Genomic DNA, 15608 nt, shown 5'->3' on the forward strand with positions numbered 1-15608 from the left:
AAAATATAAAAATCAGTATTTGCTTCATCTGTAACAAAGGTAAACATTTAGAGACAGTTTTAAAAGGGCAATTCTTTTAAAGACTAAGTTTCTTAGTCACTGCAACCTCTAGGTTTAACATTTCTTGTCAACATTACTAGTAATCTATTTTCTGCATAATTCAGCTATACTATGCTTTATGTGGCATCTCTGATTCGAACAGGCAATTCTTAGTTCCTGTTACGTGTAGGATCTACATTAGAGCATTCTGCAAAGTCCTGGAGCAAGCATAGAAAAATCCATTCTGAACCAAACCATTCTGGGAACACTGTCATTTCTAAAATATTCACTATTCCTTCAGTCTTTTGAAGTTCGGTAAAATCGTAAATAATCACAGAATCACGAGGTTGGAAGAGTCCTCCAAGATCTTCGAGTCCAACCCATGTCCTAACACCTCAACTAGACTATGGCACCAAGTGCCATGTCCAGTCTTTTTTTAAACACATCCAGAGATGGTGACTCTACCACCTCCCCGGGTAGACCATTCCAATACTTTATTATTCTTTCTGTGAAAAACTTTTTCCTAATATCCAACCTATACCTTCCCTGACAGTTTGAGACAGCATCCTCTTGTTCTGTCAGTTGCTGCCTGGTAGAAGAGACCAACCCCTGCCTGTCTACAACCTCCTTTCAGGAAGTTGTAGAGAGTGATAAGGTCACCTCTGAGTCTCCTTTTCTCCAGGCTAAACAACCCTAGTTCCCTCAGTCGTTCCTCACAGGGCTTGTGTTCCAAGCCCCTCACGAACCTTGCTGCCCTCCTCTGGACATGCTCAAGCATCTCAACATCCTTCCTAAACTGGGGGGCCCAGAACTGGACACAGCACTCAAGATGTGGCCTTACCAGTGCCGAGTACAGGGAAAGAATGACCTCCCTGTTCCTGCTGGCCACACAGTTCCTAATGCAGGCCAGGATGCTACTGGCCTTCTTGGCCACCAAGGCACACTGCTGGCTCATATTCGGTTGGCTGTTGACCAGCACCCCCAGGTCCCTTTCTGCCCGGACGCTGTCCAGCCACACCGTCCCCAGCTTGTAAAGTAGTTGGGGATTTTTGTGGCCAAAATGCAGAACTCGGCACTTAGACTTACTAAACTTCATCCTGTTGGACTCTGCCCACCCATCCAATCAATCCAAGTCTCTCTGCAGAGCCCTCCTTCCTTCCAATAGATCGACACAAGCTCCCAGCTTAGTGTCATCTGCAAATTTACTAATGAAGGACTCAATACCCTCACCCATGTCATCAATAAAAATACTGAACAGAACTGGTCCCAGTACAGACCCCTGAAGGACACCGTTGGTGACTGCCAGCTGGATGCAGCACCATTCAGCATCACTCTCTGGGCCTGACCATCCAGCCAGTTCCTGACCCAGCAAAGAGTGCACCTGTCCAAGCTGTGGGCTACCAGCTTTTCCAGGAGTATGCTGTGGGAGACACTGTCAAAGGCCTTGCTGAACTCCAAATAGACAACATCCACAGCCTTTCCCGCATCCACCAGGCAAGTCACCTGGTCATAAAAGGAGATCAGGCTGGTCAGGCAGACCTACCCCTCGTAAACCCATGCTGGCTGGGTCTGATGCCCTGGCCATCCTGTAAGTGCTGCATGACAACACTCAGTATAAACTGGTCCATTACCTTACCTGAAAACGAAAAATTATGTGAATGCTCATACTTTTCATCAGCCTAGGAGCTTGGCTCTTCTGTGAAATACTCCACCAAACTAATAAGGAAATCCATTCCCGGTATTCCACAAGAACAATACTTGACTGGCTTTTCAGTTACTCAGTCTGCACAAAAATCTCAGTTATGCTTATCCATCAACCTTTTTCTCCTGGGAGTTGAATACATTCTTTAAAAATGAGTAAGCCTTGTCTCCACTACCGATCAAGAAAGAGGGCTGTACTGAAGGGAGATATGGAGGATGTAGATACAGCTGTAATAAAATCCATTCTAATTTTGGAAGTGATTTAAAAATATGATAGAGCATGAAAAAGTTTAAGCAAGTGTTTTCATTTTGCTCTTTTTCATGTCTCATGTTTGCAGGTGACTGCAAACTGATGCTGTCAAGAAAAATGTGGCAAAGTTGCTTTTCCTTTTCTGCATGTGCTGAATGCTTCCTTCCAGACCATTACTTTTATACTAGTTGCTAGTAAACACTTAGATCTGAGAATAATTGAAGAGGAAAACTTTCCTTAACATTTGAACATCTCAGCTTTGCAAACCATCTAAGAAGTTAAGCTTTTCTTTCCTTTTTCATCTACAGTCAATTGAATGCTTGTAAGATGCCAGTCATACACTTACCATCTTCATCCTCCTCTTCATCATCTTCTTCCTCTTCCTCACTACTTCCAGCTTCTTGATTTCCTTCAGATTCAGTGTCACCTTCGTCAAGAATTTCTGAAAGAGCAGTATCCCAGATTAATGGAATACAGACCACAGTACTTTCATTACAAAAAAAACCCTGATCCAACACCTGAAGAGTGAAAGGATGTCTCAGGTGCAGAACGTGGAAGAGGCCAAAAAGCAGGTATATCATAACTGAATGGAAACATAGTTGGAGAAACAACACTGAGTAGCAGCAACACAAAGGAAAGGTCTATGAACTGAATGACAGCTACACAGGACAGAAATATCACCCACTGTTAAATAAACGTTGGCAGCAACAGCTGAATAAGCAAATGCCATAGGTAACTGTTGTGTATACACGCAGATATTCCTACCTTTCTTCAGCATTTTGTATTTCTCCTCATTTTCCATAAAGTTTGGATCCATCTTGAAAACATCTTTAGAATAAAAGAGAATCTTTATTTAAAACACAAATTGAAGAAGAACTACTAATATTTAATCTTGACTTTATTTTCTTGGGGAATACAATTAAGGAATTGTCTTCCATTTCTAACTTACTAAGAACATCCTCTGGGTTGTAGTCATCTTCCAATGGCAACATATGAGTAAACTGATCCTCCTCTTCCACTAGATCTAATCCCTCTGGAATGATTGGATGATCCTTGAAGCCATCCTTTCGTACAGCAAACATGACTTCTATCATGTACTGAACACGCATATCGATTTTAGATTCATGCAGAATGTGTCGAAGGCGATCAAAGATTGCTTTGGAAAAGAGAGAAATGTAAATATGAAACGTACTTACTAATACAAATGCCAAGATAGGTTTTGGCTAACTGTACTTACCATTAATACCTCTAGGAGAAACTTCTGTTAATTTGAGCCCACTCTCTTTAATAAATCCAATTGCTACTTCAATACTGTCATCAGTAGGCCTTTCAAGAAGCAAAGTGAGCATTTCCAAACATAAAACCTCATGAGCCTGTGGAAAGAGTATCAGCAAAGAATCAGGATGCACAATGTTACACTATCATCACAGTGATTTACTGGACAGACCTGTCCAGCCTTTGAGGATGCCACAAAACAGTAGGTTAATCACACACACAAGGCAGCAGTAGTGGGGCAAAGCTGATTAAGAGGAAGTCAAAATTTCAAATCCAGTTTCACCACCAGTATTTACACCAATTTTGTAGTGAATGTGACTATGCTATTGAAGCGAACAAGCAAGCAATGAAAAATATTTTGCCACTAAGAAAATAATAGAATGCATTGCCAAGAAGAAAATAAACCAGCACTTGCATTACAGAACCTAGTTCTAAGTGCATTGTATCCATAATTAAATCAGATCTTCCAGGGCCATGCATGTAAGTAAATAGCACATCTCAGATTAGTTTCCTCTTTACCAAAATGCTGAATATTCCTGATAGATTCCTGAAACACTGCTTCTTGTCATTATTTAAATCAGAGCATCCTGATTTCTAACACATAAGCAAGTGGCATAGAGCTGGATAAAAATTTGATTCAGATACAACTAAGTCTAGTTCTGCTAACAGACATCTTGCAAGAAAACTGTTCAAGATCTGTGGGACACAGCCTCAAATGATCCTTGCTTTGCATCAAGACATGCCTGAATACCAGCCCAAACATACATATGAAATCTGGGGAAGGTCTGGAGCATAAATGGAATGATAAGTGATGATAACTGCATAAGCAATTACCAATATCTTTTCTAAAGAGACTCTATCAACTTAAAGCAGGCACCACAATCAGATTATCTTTCAGTAACCTTCAGAACAGACAGAGCATCTTCACTTAGTGTACTGCTGTTAAAACTAAAATGTAGCCATATACAGTTTGGATTGAGTAGAAACAAAGTAACATACCACATTCTGATTCATCAAATGTGCAACAAATTTTGAAGATGTTAGACAGAGTTGCTGCAAAAGAAATAAACCAGGAAATTTTAACATAGGGAAGAAAAAATTTGTAACTCATACAATAGATTTGCATATCTCACAATCAAATTAGAGTCATGAAACTACTTTGGGATACTGGTAGCTGTTCACAATTAGCCCTGTCCACTTTCAAAAATAAACAATTAAGATTAAACACCTCTGACCAAAACAAAAAAACCCCCAAACTATCACAGTACCCATTCAGAATAGGCTGTCACTGTAGTAGTATTGGAGTATCATTTTTCATGATACTCTAATACTACTAAATGTCCCAGAAACTGGTCTTGACCTATGTCTTGGCTGTGCTCCTTTGAACACACCTGACACAGTTACAAAGCAGAATTCCACATTTCAGCACGTTGCTTCTTCACATTTTACATACCTTGTCATTTCTGCGATATCCTTTGCGAAAATTCAGTATCAGCCTCTTGAGGATCAATTCACCAATATTTGGAAACTTTGAATTTATAATTGCCACAAGAGCTGCATAAACATGAGTAAAAATCGGAGAGGCACTCTGAGCTTGCAAAATGGATCTAGACAGCAATCCCCTGTAAAGACATGTAAGTTTTAAAGACTTTTCTGGTAATAAAGCATGTAATGTTTTTATTCAGTACTTACCACACAAAATAGTGTTGAGCAGTTGGAATAGCTGGAAGAAACCAGATGATCATTTTCAAACCACTGATTCATCATGCCACAAACGGAATTTTGCAAAATATGTTGCACAAATCTGTCTAAACTGAAAAGTTCTTAAACTGTTACAATATCTTTCACTAAATATTGTTCATATTAGAACTACACTTAAAAATGCTAAGCATGCAAAAACCCATCTTGTATCCTGAAATTATTTCTTTTTTAATCTGAACTTAGTCTGATTGCAAAATACTACTTAGAGCCTAAATAAATGTAAACAAAGGACTCATGAGATAATAGTTCTTTTATTGTTTAAATGATCTCTTTCACATTTATTATCAAGAAAGTCTGAAAAGAATCTGTGACTTGCTTCCCCCCCCTCTCAATTTTGCTTTCTGTAATACTTAGGAGCACACAGAATTTGACTTTTGCTGTGTTACTCGAATACATGCGGGTGAGGATAAAAACAAAACAAACCTCCAAATGCGAATCTTCAAAGTACACACTGATATCCACATCTATCTTCCTTGTTGTCTACTGAAATCCTAAAAAAACCCTCCTACAGAGTACTAAATACAGAGTACATAGGGACTTTATTCCTACTTACTTTGGCATTGACAAACAGAATAGAACTCATTTCATACTAGTGCACAGAACCAGAATATTCCCATTTTGAAATTAGTTACTTCTTGCTTACAAACCAGAACTGGTTTGTTTCAGTCGTTTTTTATCCTCTACTTAAAACCTCAGGAAAGGACCTGACAGATAAAAGTTCATCTCCTTACTTTTCTATGTACCTTTGAGCAAGTTTGGAAGTACAGAACTAACTGTAAGAAGGAGGAAAATGGTGTCATTTCCCATCTACATTATTTTGACATTTATAAACCACACACAAAAACTTTCACAGACAAGTATATTCTAAAAATATTCAATAAGCTCATTTTTAAATTAATTGCTAGTACGAAAATTAAATTTCAAGGACATGAAATGCAGGCAAGTAAAAAGCAGCCCTACAAAAGTCTGAAACTTCATTATAACTTTTACTTAATAAACTTAATAATAACTGCATTATTACTATTACTTAACAGAAATCACATTCAGGAATTATTTGCACACTCTCTATTTTATTTAATTTACTTAATTCTCTTATTTTTATGCTAGCTGCAATTCTGATCTTTCCATCAGGTATAACATCCACAAAAAGTAATGCATTCCTCCTCAAATAAATCTGTGACAGAAAAAGTGTTGCTATCTGTTTGAAATGTAATGGAATTATTTCTGGATCTACCAAGCTCCAATAGCATAATGGTCTTTTCTCTACACTACAACAATAAACAACTCTGACAGGTAACTGTAGTAAAACTTGTTTTGCTAAATCTTGGCCACAAATATTATTTGTCCCAGGAAAAAAAAAAATCCAGCACTATAAAAAGTAGATAGACAGTGGCACCTGCAAACTACAAGTCATTCAAGTAAAATGCACGGGAAAACCTTAAGAAAAGGAAATATACACCATCTGCTGCACTGTTTTATTCCACCCAACATACAAACCCTTTCCCAAGGAAGGGAATATTCTGAATAGGACAATATGGCCTAAGGTTAATACTAAAATCTGACTAACACCTGTACACTACACATAGCACACACAATAGTGTACACATGAACAGCGCATATGTTACCAGGAAAGCAAAACAATTATTTTATAATACTAAGACTTACCTTCCCCGAACAATATTCTCCTGAAGGAGCTCATGAATGATGTTTTCTATATTAGATACATTCACTTTATTGACAAGACCATTGATTGACTTCTTCAAGGCTTCCCAACTCATCCTCTGATATGCCAAGCTATCACAAAGCATCAAAAATTATCAATGTATAAATCTGAAGTTGCACTAAATTTTCATATATATAGCATACATTCACATTTTCATTTAATCAGTAAAATAGATAAAAAATATTTACAGAAATGTGAAGACTTGTTCACAATTATACATTCAACCACTAGAAAAATCACTGAACCAATATGATAAACCAAAGTGTAATTCTCTGCAGATATGGTATAACCCAGTATGTTCTGTTTTCTAAGATGTTCCAAAAAATTCCTAGCTACATTCTATATCCTACCTTATCATTTACACTTTGCAGCAGAAGCAGGCACAGTTTTAATCTGATTCTCTTATCTCTCTTCTGACAAAAATATACCTTCAAAACAATGATCACAACCCTTAATGGATCCCATTTTTCCCAAAATTCTCTAAACACCATAACTGTTTTGCTTGCAGCAAAACCACTAGTATATAACTTTGAACTCACCTATTTTTATCAGTGATTTGCTCTTGCATCATCCTGAGCTTGGCAGGTGGAATATATGCACCACCTGTGCGAGTGAGGATTGGATCCACTTCTTCTTTCTTCTTCTTTGAGGCAGTCTCATCATGAGCAAGTGAGCTCTGGCCTGTCGACCTCTCTGGACTCCTACGGTCAGGTGAGGAGTACCTTCTCTGCTTCCTTCGATCATATTCTCTGTCCTCCCATCTCTCATGTCTATCTCTCCCCCTTTCCATCCTTCTAAAAAGAAAAAAAACCACCCACTAAACACCCAAGTGGACATGGAAAGTTTCACATTTTATTCTTTAAAATAAGTATTTTATTACTGCTTAAGAAAGGGCTTCATACCTTCCATCTGAAGTTCTATCATCATAGTATTCCCGTCTTGAATATTCCTCATCATATCTGCTGTCATCAGAGTATCTCCTCTTCCTGGGAGATGGAGACCGAGACCTATCACGCTCCATATCCCTATTTGCAACCCAAGACACAAAAATTCTTAGTAAGAGGCTGAGAAAAGCAATGGTATTAATATTAACTTGCAATATAAACTTACAATGCAGAAGTGTTTTAATTCTGCAACAGGAGTTTCAAAATATGTCACTCCAACAAAAGGGTCTACTTTAACAATAATTTGTTGTCAGGAAAAAATTATCAAAAATCAAAGAAGCTTGACTGTAAAAGAAAGCTCCTAGAATTTAAAATTAAATAATTAGCAATAATAACATCAAACACCAAAGGTAAATTCAGCAGCTTGCATTCCTTGGAACACATGTATTCATTTGGTTCCATCTACTTTGGCCTGTACAGCACAAAGCAGTCTTGCACAAAAATGATAATTGTGGTATCAGCAATATGTGACTTTGTGCAAAAAGCTGGCATGTAATTTCCACTTTCAAGTCTCATGATAATTTAACTAAGTGTGGAGTTTTAGTAATAAATCAATTTAATTACTGTTATACTGACATTCAAGTATTTTATTAAATCTACACTTGGATTTTACCACTTAGTTATGGTAATATATAAAAAGAAACACAACCTGATGATTTTTTTAACTTCTCTAACTCATTATGTGAGGTAATTATACCAAATTGAAGGATATAAAAATCATTCATTCTACCTGTCCTCTGGAGACAAACTTTCATGTCGGGAACCATAGTTTTCCTTCCTTTCGTGACTGGAACCATGCTTTAAGGAAAGAAAGAAAAAAAATCAAGCCCCAACATGACTGTGAGCACCCATCTTCAGATCAAAGCACACCATGCCTTCAGTTCCCACTCCTTTACATGGAGGGCCATCAAATAAAGCTAATGGCAGTCAGGTATGACAAGGAGAGCTGGTTCTCTAGGAACAAACAGTTAAGCAGCTGGACATCCTGCTACAGGATGTTGGAGATGCAAAATGCCTATTCAGGTTCAAGGCACTGAACAAACACTGAAGAAAAATCTGCACAGACTACCAAAAAACTTTATCGGGCTCGGGAAGCTGCAAACAGGTAGAGAGAGGGAGTGTATGTCAGCAAGTACTTTTACAGTTACCCTAATACTAAACTTTTCAAGGCATCTGCTGTTAATTGCTGCTGAAGATGAGAGTAGATGCACCACTGACCTGCCTTTCCTGCTTCCTGATGCTATTCCACTTTGTTGTATCACATGCAATACCATGAACACAATTCCACCACTTCTTGTTTAAAGAGTGTCTTTCCTCTCTCCTAGAAGTCCCCTTTATTAATTTTTCCTTATGTTCCCCCTTTTTACTAACCACAATTTATTTCCTCATGAGTCATTCCTAGCTGCATACATTATAAACATCTAAGCTGCACTGTTCTACTTGGCAGATTTGCAGGATTGTTTAAGTGATACACACTTAAATAGTTCACACCAAATTCCATGGGCTGAACCAGGACATATAGAAGTATGGAGTCATACAAAAATCAGAACGTGACAGCATCTACAACAAACATAGAAAGATATTCATTAAGATGGTTCTAAACAACTTTGGTAGAGCCAAACAGCAGCATTTGTAACCTCAGTACTTTCATTGCAAGCAAGGGTCATCTCTTCCTTTAAAATACTACTTATGATTTTTCAGAACCATGATCTCATGTTGTCACACAGTGATTAACTGTGAAATAGGGAGCACCTCACTTGATGCAGAAACTCATCACAAGTATTTCCTTATGCACCTTGATGGAACTCCCAGCAGCAACCCTCAGCTCATTCACGGAAGTGGCACCCTCTCCACCAACATGCTGGCACACCAGTTCTGAAGAACCACTAAAGAACCAGTTAAAACTCTGGGTGACTAGAATATAATGACACCTCCTCCATAAAGAGCAGGGCAGACTGTTATCTTCAAAAACTTAACTGGGGGGAGTGTATACATGCAAATAAATAATTTTATTTTTGAGGCCACTATAACACACCCTAGAATATTGCATTTCTAAGGGTGCACTTCAAACACCCAGCATTCTCTTGCCTGCATTAAGACAACGATACGAACCAAGGCCATTGCACTGTCCACTGGGAGCATGCCTCACTATGAAAGTTACATCCACCTGACTGTTTAATTTTAGAGCCACATTATCTTTGACAGCAGAGATAGTACAAGAAATTCACATATTCACCAAGGTTTTCTTACCCTTTCAATACTCATTACACCACAGATCACTGAATTCATTCAAGGCCAAGAAAAGTACTTAAGTTGGTTTTTTTCCCCAGCTCAGTAATATAATGCCAGTCTGTATCCTAAGCTTCCAAGCAAGCAGTAATAAAAATCTTTGAATAACACAGAACAGTTACTGTATTTAAATCCTATCTAGCAGATGGGAAGAAGGTAGTGGGTCTTTTTAGGATGATCCATTCTCATGGGTTCTTTATCATCTGTCTCTGCCCAGGCAGAACCAAAAAGACAAGTGTTCACAGAAATAAAACAATATTATGGCTGTTTCTGTGTTTGCCACCTATCATGTCTCCTTGCAAAAGCAGCTATGTTTGCTCAAGAACTTGTCACCCTCAGCTCTTTGTGACTAGGATTTCTGCCACAAGCTAGTTCCCTTCCTTGTCCATTTTCATCAAAATGATTAACCGAGAGTGTCCAAACAGTGTGCTTTTGCTAACTGGCTTATTTTGACAGATGAGGGAGCACTACCAGATTGGGAAAATAGGAGAAGGTATTAAACCACCCCTCAAGCATCCCCACTACAAGCCACTTAAGTCAGAAAAGCTGGATCTAAAAGAGTGAAGAAGCCTATGCAGGGCCCAGCTCCAAACAGGCATAGAAATACCACAGATCTGAGGCAGTGTATCCTAACAATATTGCTCTGCCAACGTGTCTCAAACGTGAGCTACTTTACAAATACAGCACTTCTCAATTTTTTCTTCTTGCATTCCCAAAAAATCACTCCCATCCACTCAGGAATGGGCCACATAGCTTTTAAAAGCAAAAGCTTTAACATGCACAGTATCACATACAGTTGTCAAATTAACTGCTAATTATTGTGTCTCTGTATCTTTTAAGTTCGCTGTTAAATGTTTCATAATCTTTCTCCATTCCTCTACATGCTTACATTTGTTGTTGAGCCATCATCATTCAGTAAGTTTTGACCAATTATTGTAACGTTATATGCTAGTAACATTCAGGACTTTCATTGTTAAGACAACACGAGCTAGAAACAGCTGTAATTTACTGACTCCTAGTAGTATTTATCTTGTAAACTTGTAAGCTCTTGACAGCTACAAGTGTTACTCACTTTGCATTCAGAAAATTTTATTTAACATAATATCAACTACAAACTTAGGTACCAGTAACATGGGAGTGGTCAAATCCTACAATTTAGGTTTAAGAACACTTACATTTACTTGTGTCACCCTGCTCTTCATCTTGACTTCCTGCTTTTTACAAAGTTCTCAACGTGCAGCAGTGAGGCAATCCAAGCTGGAGTTCAACGTATGAAAACCATTTCACCTGCAATACATAAAAGACAATCAAAACCTTTCGACTGCACACGGTGCCGGAGCACGCACCTTTACTTCGTTCTTGAAGGCTAAGCTTACACAAGTGCTTAAATCAAAGCGCACGGCTGCCCCGGGTCTATTCCGATTTCCTGCGGTGACACAGCGGCTGCTCAGCAGCGGCCGGGAGCTCAGCGGCACAGCCGGCCCCGAGACAAGTGCCCAGCCCGCGGCTGGGGCTGCCGGGGCCCTGCCCACCGACCCCGCCACACGGCTCTCGGCCCGGGCCCGGGCCCGCCCGCCGCGCTCTCGGCGGGGCCGCCTCACCGCCCGGCCCACGGCCTCGGGCCCGCTGCTGAGCGCCGGCACGGCGGGGGAGGCCGCGACCACCCGACCCTGGGGCGCACCCGGCCGGCGGCTCTCGGGGGCTCTCTCGGGTCTCCCGGGAAGGGTGAGAAGGGGTACCCCGGTGAGCCCCGCGCCCCGCCGTAACCTGAGCCCCGCACACTTCCCGGCCCGCGGCCCCGGGCCCGCACCTCCCGCCGCCGCCGCGCACGGCCCTGAACGCGTCACTTCCGGCGGCGCGGGGTGAGCGCGCGGCCCGGCCCGGCCCCCTCCGCCGCCATGTTGGGAGCGGGAGCGCGCGCTGAGCCCGGGCGGCCTCCTGCTCCAAGGGAGCGCGAGCGCCGCGGGCCCGGAGGCGTCGCAGCTTCGCCTCCGCTGCTGTGGGACCGCTGCTCCTCGGGCCCAGCTTCCCGGGAAAAACACCCCGCTGGGACCAAGCGCACAAGTTTCCCGTCAGGAGGACATGTAGCAGCCCGCGAGCAGTCAGCCGGCCTCCCTGAGGGGTGGAGATCTACCCAAAGCGCCGCTGGAAAGTGGAGTGAATGAAATACTCCTGCCCCTTCCATAGCAGCTGAGCACACATGGCTGCCGCTTGCGCTGTGGGTTAAACAGAGGTGCAGATCTGTGCAGGACAGACACCAGCCACTGCGCCCTATTGAGGGCTACGATGCTGTTTGGACACCTGTGTGGTAGAGGGGTCTTTCTGACATCGGAAAGTTTGAAGTAATTCAGCACCATGGATCCAGGCTAACAGAGAGCCTTTGGCTTGTAGGCACAAATGTGTTTGGATTTTGGAAAGTAATTAAATGCATAGGGAGAGGATAAAGAAAAAATACTACATAAGGTCTTAAAATAGTTACGGTTCATTTTCAGTTCTTGTGAGATAAATGAAAATGAAAATAAACTCTTGTAGGACACAGCAGAGCAGAGTCAGGAAGGCATTAACTCAGCTGAGAGGCAGATGGCTCCTGCAGGGCCATCTGTAATGGAGCTGTGCGGCTGTGCTGTGCCCACCTGTGTCCCTCTGCGGGTCCTGTGCCTCCTCAGCTACTGGGACATGGCAGTTGTTGAGGTGAAGGAGATGGCAATGAAACTTTCCCAAAGTTGGAAAATGCTACAATTTTTTTTCTTTCCTTTTGTAGGTTGTTAAATCAGCTTATTTATTCTGTACTGAACATGAGTACTTATGTTTTGTCACATCGTGTAACACACCTGTAACACTACTTTCATTGCAACAGTTAGCACAGGCTCAAACCCTCGCTGTCCAAAAAACATCACAGCATAGTGAGGAGCGGACATTCATGATTGGACAGATCTGGTCAATCTGGTGCAGCAATTGAAGACTTAGTCCCCAAGATTTAAACTGACTATCTTGCTCTTCTGTCAGTATGATCTCACAGAAGAGTGGGAGAAAAGGAGCATCAGGCCATGACTGAGATTGTGCTATGCAGCACTTCAACTCAGAACCGCTTCGGTTTAAACTAATGTACCAGTTCATGCTCCCCAGCCCTTGAAGTAGGTCTCGGTTTTGAAAGACAGGTGTCTGCTAAGGAAGGCAGAAGCCCCCCTTGAAGTGGCAGATATAACCCCTTTTCCCTCCAAGTTATTATATTTTGAAATCAAGGGCCTTTAGGCAAAGATGTGGGAAATAGGAATAACAGTTCTTTACTCTCTCTATATATCTATATGTATATAACCAGTCAAACAAACAACAACAACTCTGGCAGTAACAGCAATCACAAACCCAGTCCCAGCCTTCTCGGCTGTCGGGCCCTTTCCCCTCGGGTGCAGTTCCGCTCGCAGCCGGCAGGGGCGCTGGCGGCTCCCGGTGAGCAGGGCAGGTGCGATGGTTCCCCCGCGGCTGCAGGGGGCGCTCCGGAGCGAGCTCGGGGAGCACGCGGTAATGGCGGCCTGGGATCCCGGGAACGGATGGGACAAAGGCTTCATAAACCCCTGGGCAGCCGATCCCGGACTCTCGGGAACAGCAGGCTGGAACGGCAGGCTAGAACGGCAGGCTGGAGCGGCAGGGACGAACGCAAATCCCGGGTGGCAGACGAGATGTATCCAGATGGGAAAACCCCACGGAGGCCCAGGCAGGCAGGGCGAGCAGGGCTACAGCGTAGCGAAAGCTCGAAGCAGCAGCGGGGCAGGGCAGCCACAGCCCGGTCTCCAGCAGGGCAGGGAAAGCGGCTTTTGGGGTCCCGGCGTTGCTTCCAGCAGGAAGAAAGAACGGCCAAAAAGAAAGAAGCAGCAGCTCCTTTCTCTGCAGCTTCTCTCTCCGGACGCTCAGAGCGAACTGACCCCACACCCAGGTGTAGACAAAGGAGTAGCCAGGCCCGCCCCATCCCCCTTTTTGTCTTTCTTAAGTACAGCTATTTGTCCCCTAGCAACATGCATATGGGAGAAAATTCCTTTAACAGGAAAAAACTAAGACTAAACTAAAACCCCAACAAAGTGTTCACAGAACGAGAAAAAACCTGTTCTCAAACTTTTCCAAAGACCAGAAATGCCATTGTAACGTTGTGTATCGTAACAGATATAAATATTCTGCACTCAGGAGGGAATAGCTATTTTTATTTACAAATTCATAAAAGTCAGCTTTCTCATTTATCTTCCAAGAGTAAGAAGAGTAATCAATGAAGCAAAACACACCCTGCTCAAAACCAACACAGAGATAGGATATGTTAAGTAATAATAATCAGAAAAAGTGCATGATTTTTTTTCCTGCTTATAACTTTTAGCTACAGAATTTGATTTCTTTGCCTTAATGATTTGCAAATGTGGTGCTTACACAGGAGACTGGGAACAGCATGTATTTGGACGGTTGTACACGTTCTGACAATATGAATTGTTAAATGCTTTCACAAAGTATTCCCTGAACCCACTGTCTGCCTGCGAACATTCTATGATTTCCCATTCTGCTGTGAAAGTAATCTTTTTCCTGCCTCACACTGTGCAAACAGGTGTCACGAAATAAAAAGGCATATGGCATCAATGTGGCAGCAGCATCTCCTGAGATGGACATCCTGTGGCTGATGGCACACGTACCATCCCTCAGCCTGTCCCTCCAGATGCCCTGGGAGAGAGAGAACATGGACAGCTGAGCTTTCCCTCAGAGGGAGCCTGAGGACAGGGATGGGAAATAAAAAGTTCTGTTTTGAGGTGCCCCCATCAGGAGACAACTGATAACCTCTGAGAAACATGTTTGTGATTTAAAAGTGGCTAAATAACATGGGATGACTTCAACTGCATTCTTTAGTTCTCTTCCTGGATGGGATGTGGAAAGCAGAGGAGGGGCTGGGGCAATGGGATTCACTGAACAAGGGAAAGGGCATTTTAATGCTGACTAGAAGCAGTGAAGTGAGGTTTCCCTTTTCTCCTTTCCTAAGTTAATGCTTTTACTCTTGGATTATGGAGTGAAGCTCCCTTCGGCTCATTTTTCCTCTGCTCATCTTACAGTCCCTTTTCTGCAGTGGGTCACACTTAGATTTTATTCTTCATCAGGTTGAAGGGAGAATGCTTTCAGTTTTATAGTGGGTCTAGTCTTGTGGCTTGGCAAAATTCTTTAAGAGATTCAAGTTTTATTTCTGTGAGGGTGAAAAGACAAAGCCCGCACTTCCTAAATGAATAGTTATAGGGGGTAGGATGCAGTGCAGGTTGAATATCCCAGATCAGCTTTTTTGAATCTCCTGCACTCAAAATCCCAAATGTACAAAGTCTGAAGCAGATCTATGACTGTGGGTTCTGACTTCTAGAGGGAGGGATTCAGGCACATTCTCTTGCCTGGTGTGTCTTCCACAGCTTCTTGCTCAGCATGTGGGGCTCCTTAATTGCCTGGGAGGCACTCAGGTGAAGCATCCAACTGAAGCAATCCTAATCACCCTGCAGGAGCCATATGCTACTCCGTAAGTGTAAGAGATGGTGAGGATCTCTTACCTCTGTCTCAGTCTTAAGTAAATTATAATTGGCATGGAGCATGATTATGGAGTCTGGAAAAAAAAAATCCA

General features: G+C 42.0%; 1 protein-coding gene across 3 annotated transcripts in view; it reads right to left on the reverse strand.

Annotated features, from left to right (window-relative positions):
* CWC22 (CWC22 spliceosome associated protein homolog) overlaps positions 1 to 11861 on the reverse strand; it is a 30356-nt gene extending 18495 nt beyond the window's left edge. Inside the window, exons 1-12 of one of the 3 annotated variants that reach the window (XM_042041001.1) lie at positions 11793 to 11861; positions 11158 to 11269; positions 8424 to 8491; positions 7652 to 7774; positions 7289 to 7543; positions 6692 to 6820; positions 4719 to 4887; positions 4265 to 4318; positions 3228 to 3363; positions 2940 to 3146; positions 2756 to 2818; positions 2337 to 2432 (exon numbers count right to left, since the gene is read on the reverse strand). In XM_042041001.1, the coding sequence (XP_041896935.1) occupies positions 2337 to 2432; positions 2756 to 2818; positions 2940 to 3146; positions 3228 to 3363; positions 4265 to 4318; positions 4719 to 4887; positions 6692 to 6820; positions 7289 to 7543; positions 7652 to 7774; positions 8424 to 8491; positions 11158 to 11184 (1327 nt within the window). In that variant the 5' untranslated portion in view covers positions 11185 to 11269; positions 11793 to 11861. The other 2 variants (XM_042041002.1, XM_042041000.1) reach the window with 2 other exon arrangements.
* Between the last annotated feature and the right edge of the window lie 3747 nt (positions 11862 to 15608).

Source organism: Corvus kubaryi, unplaced genomic scaffold (genome assembly GCF_017639235.1).
Source record: "Corvus kubaryi isolate FWS band 111438036 unplaced genomic scaffold, C.kubaryi_AGA036_p1.0 37396, whole genome shotgun sequence".
Taxonomy (NCBI): domain Eukaryota; kingdom Metazoa; phylum Chordata; class Aves; order Passeriformes; family Corvidae; genus Corvus; species Corvus kubaryi.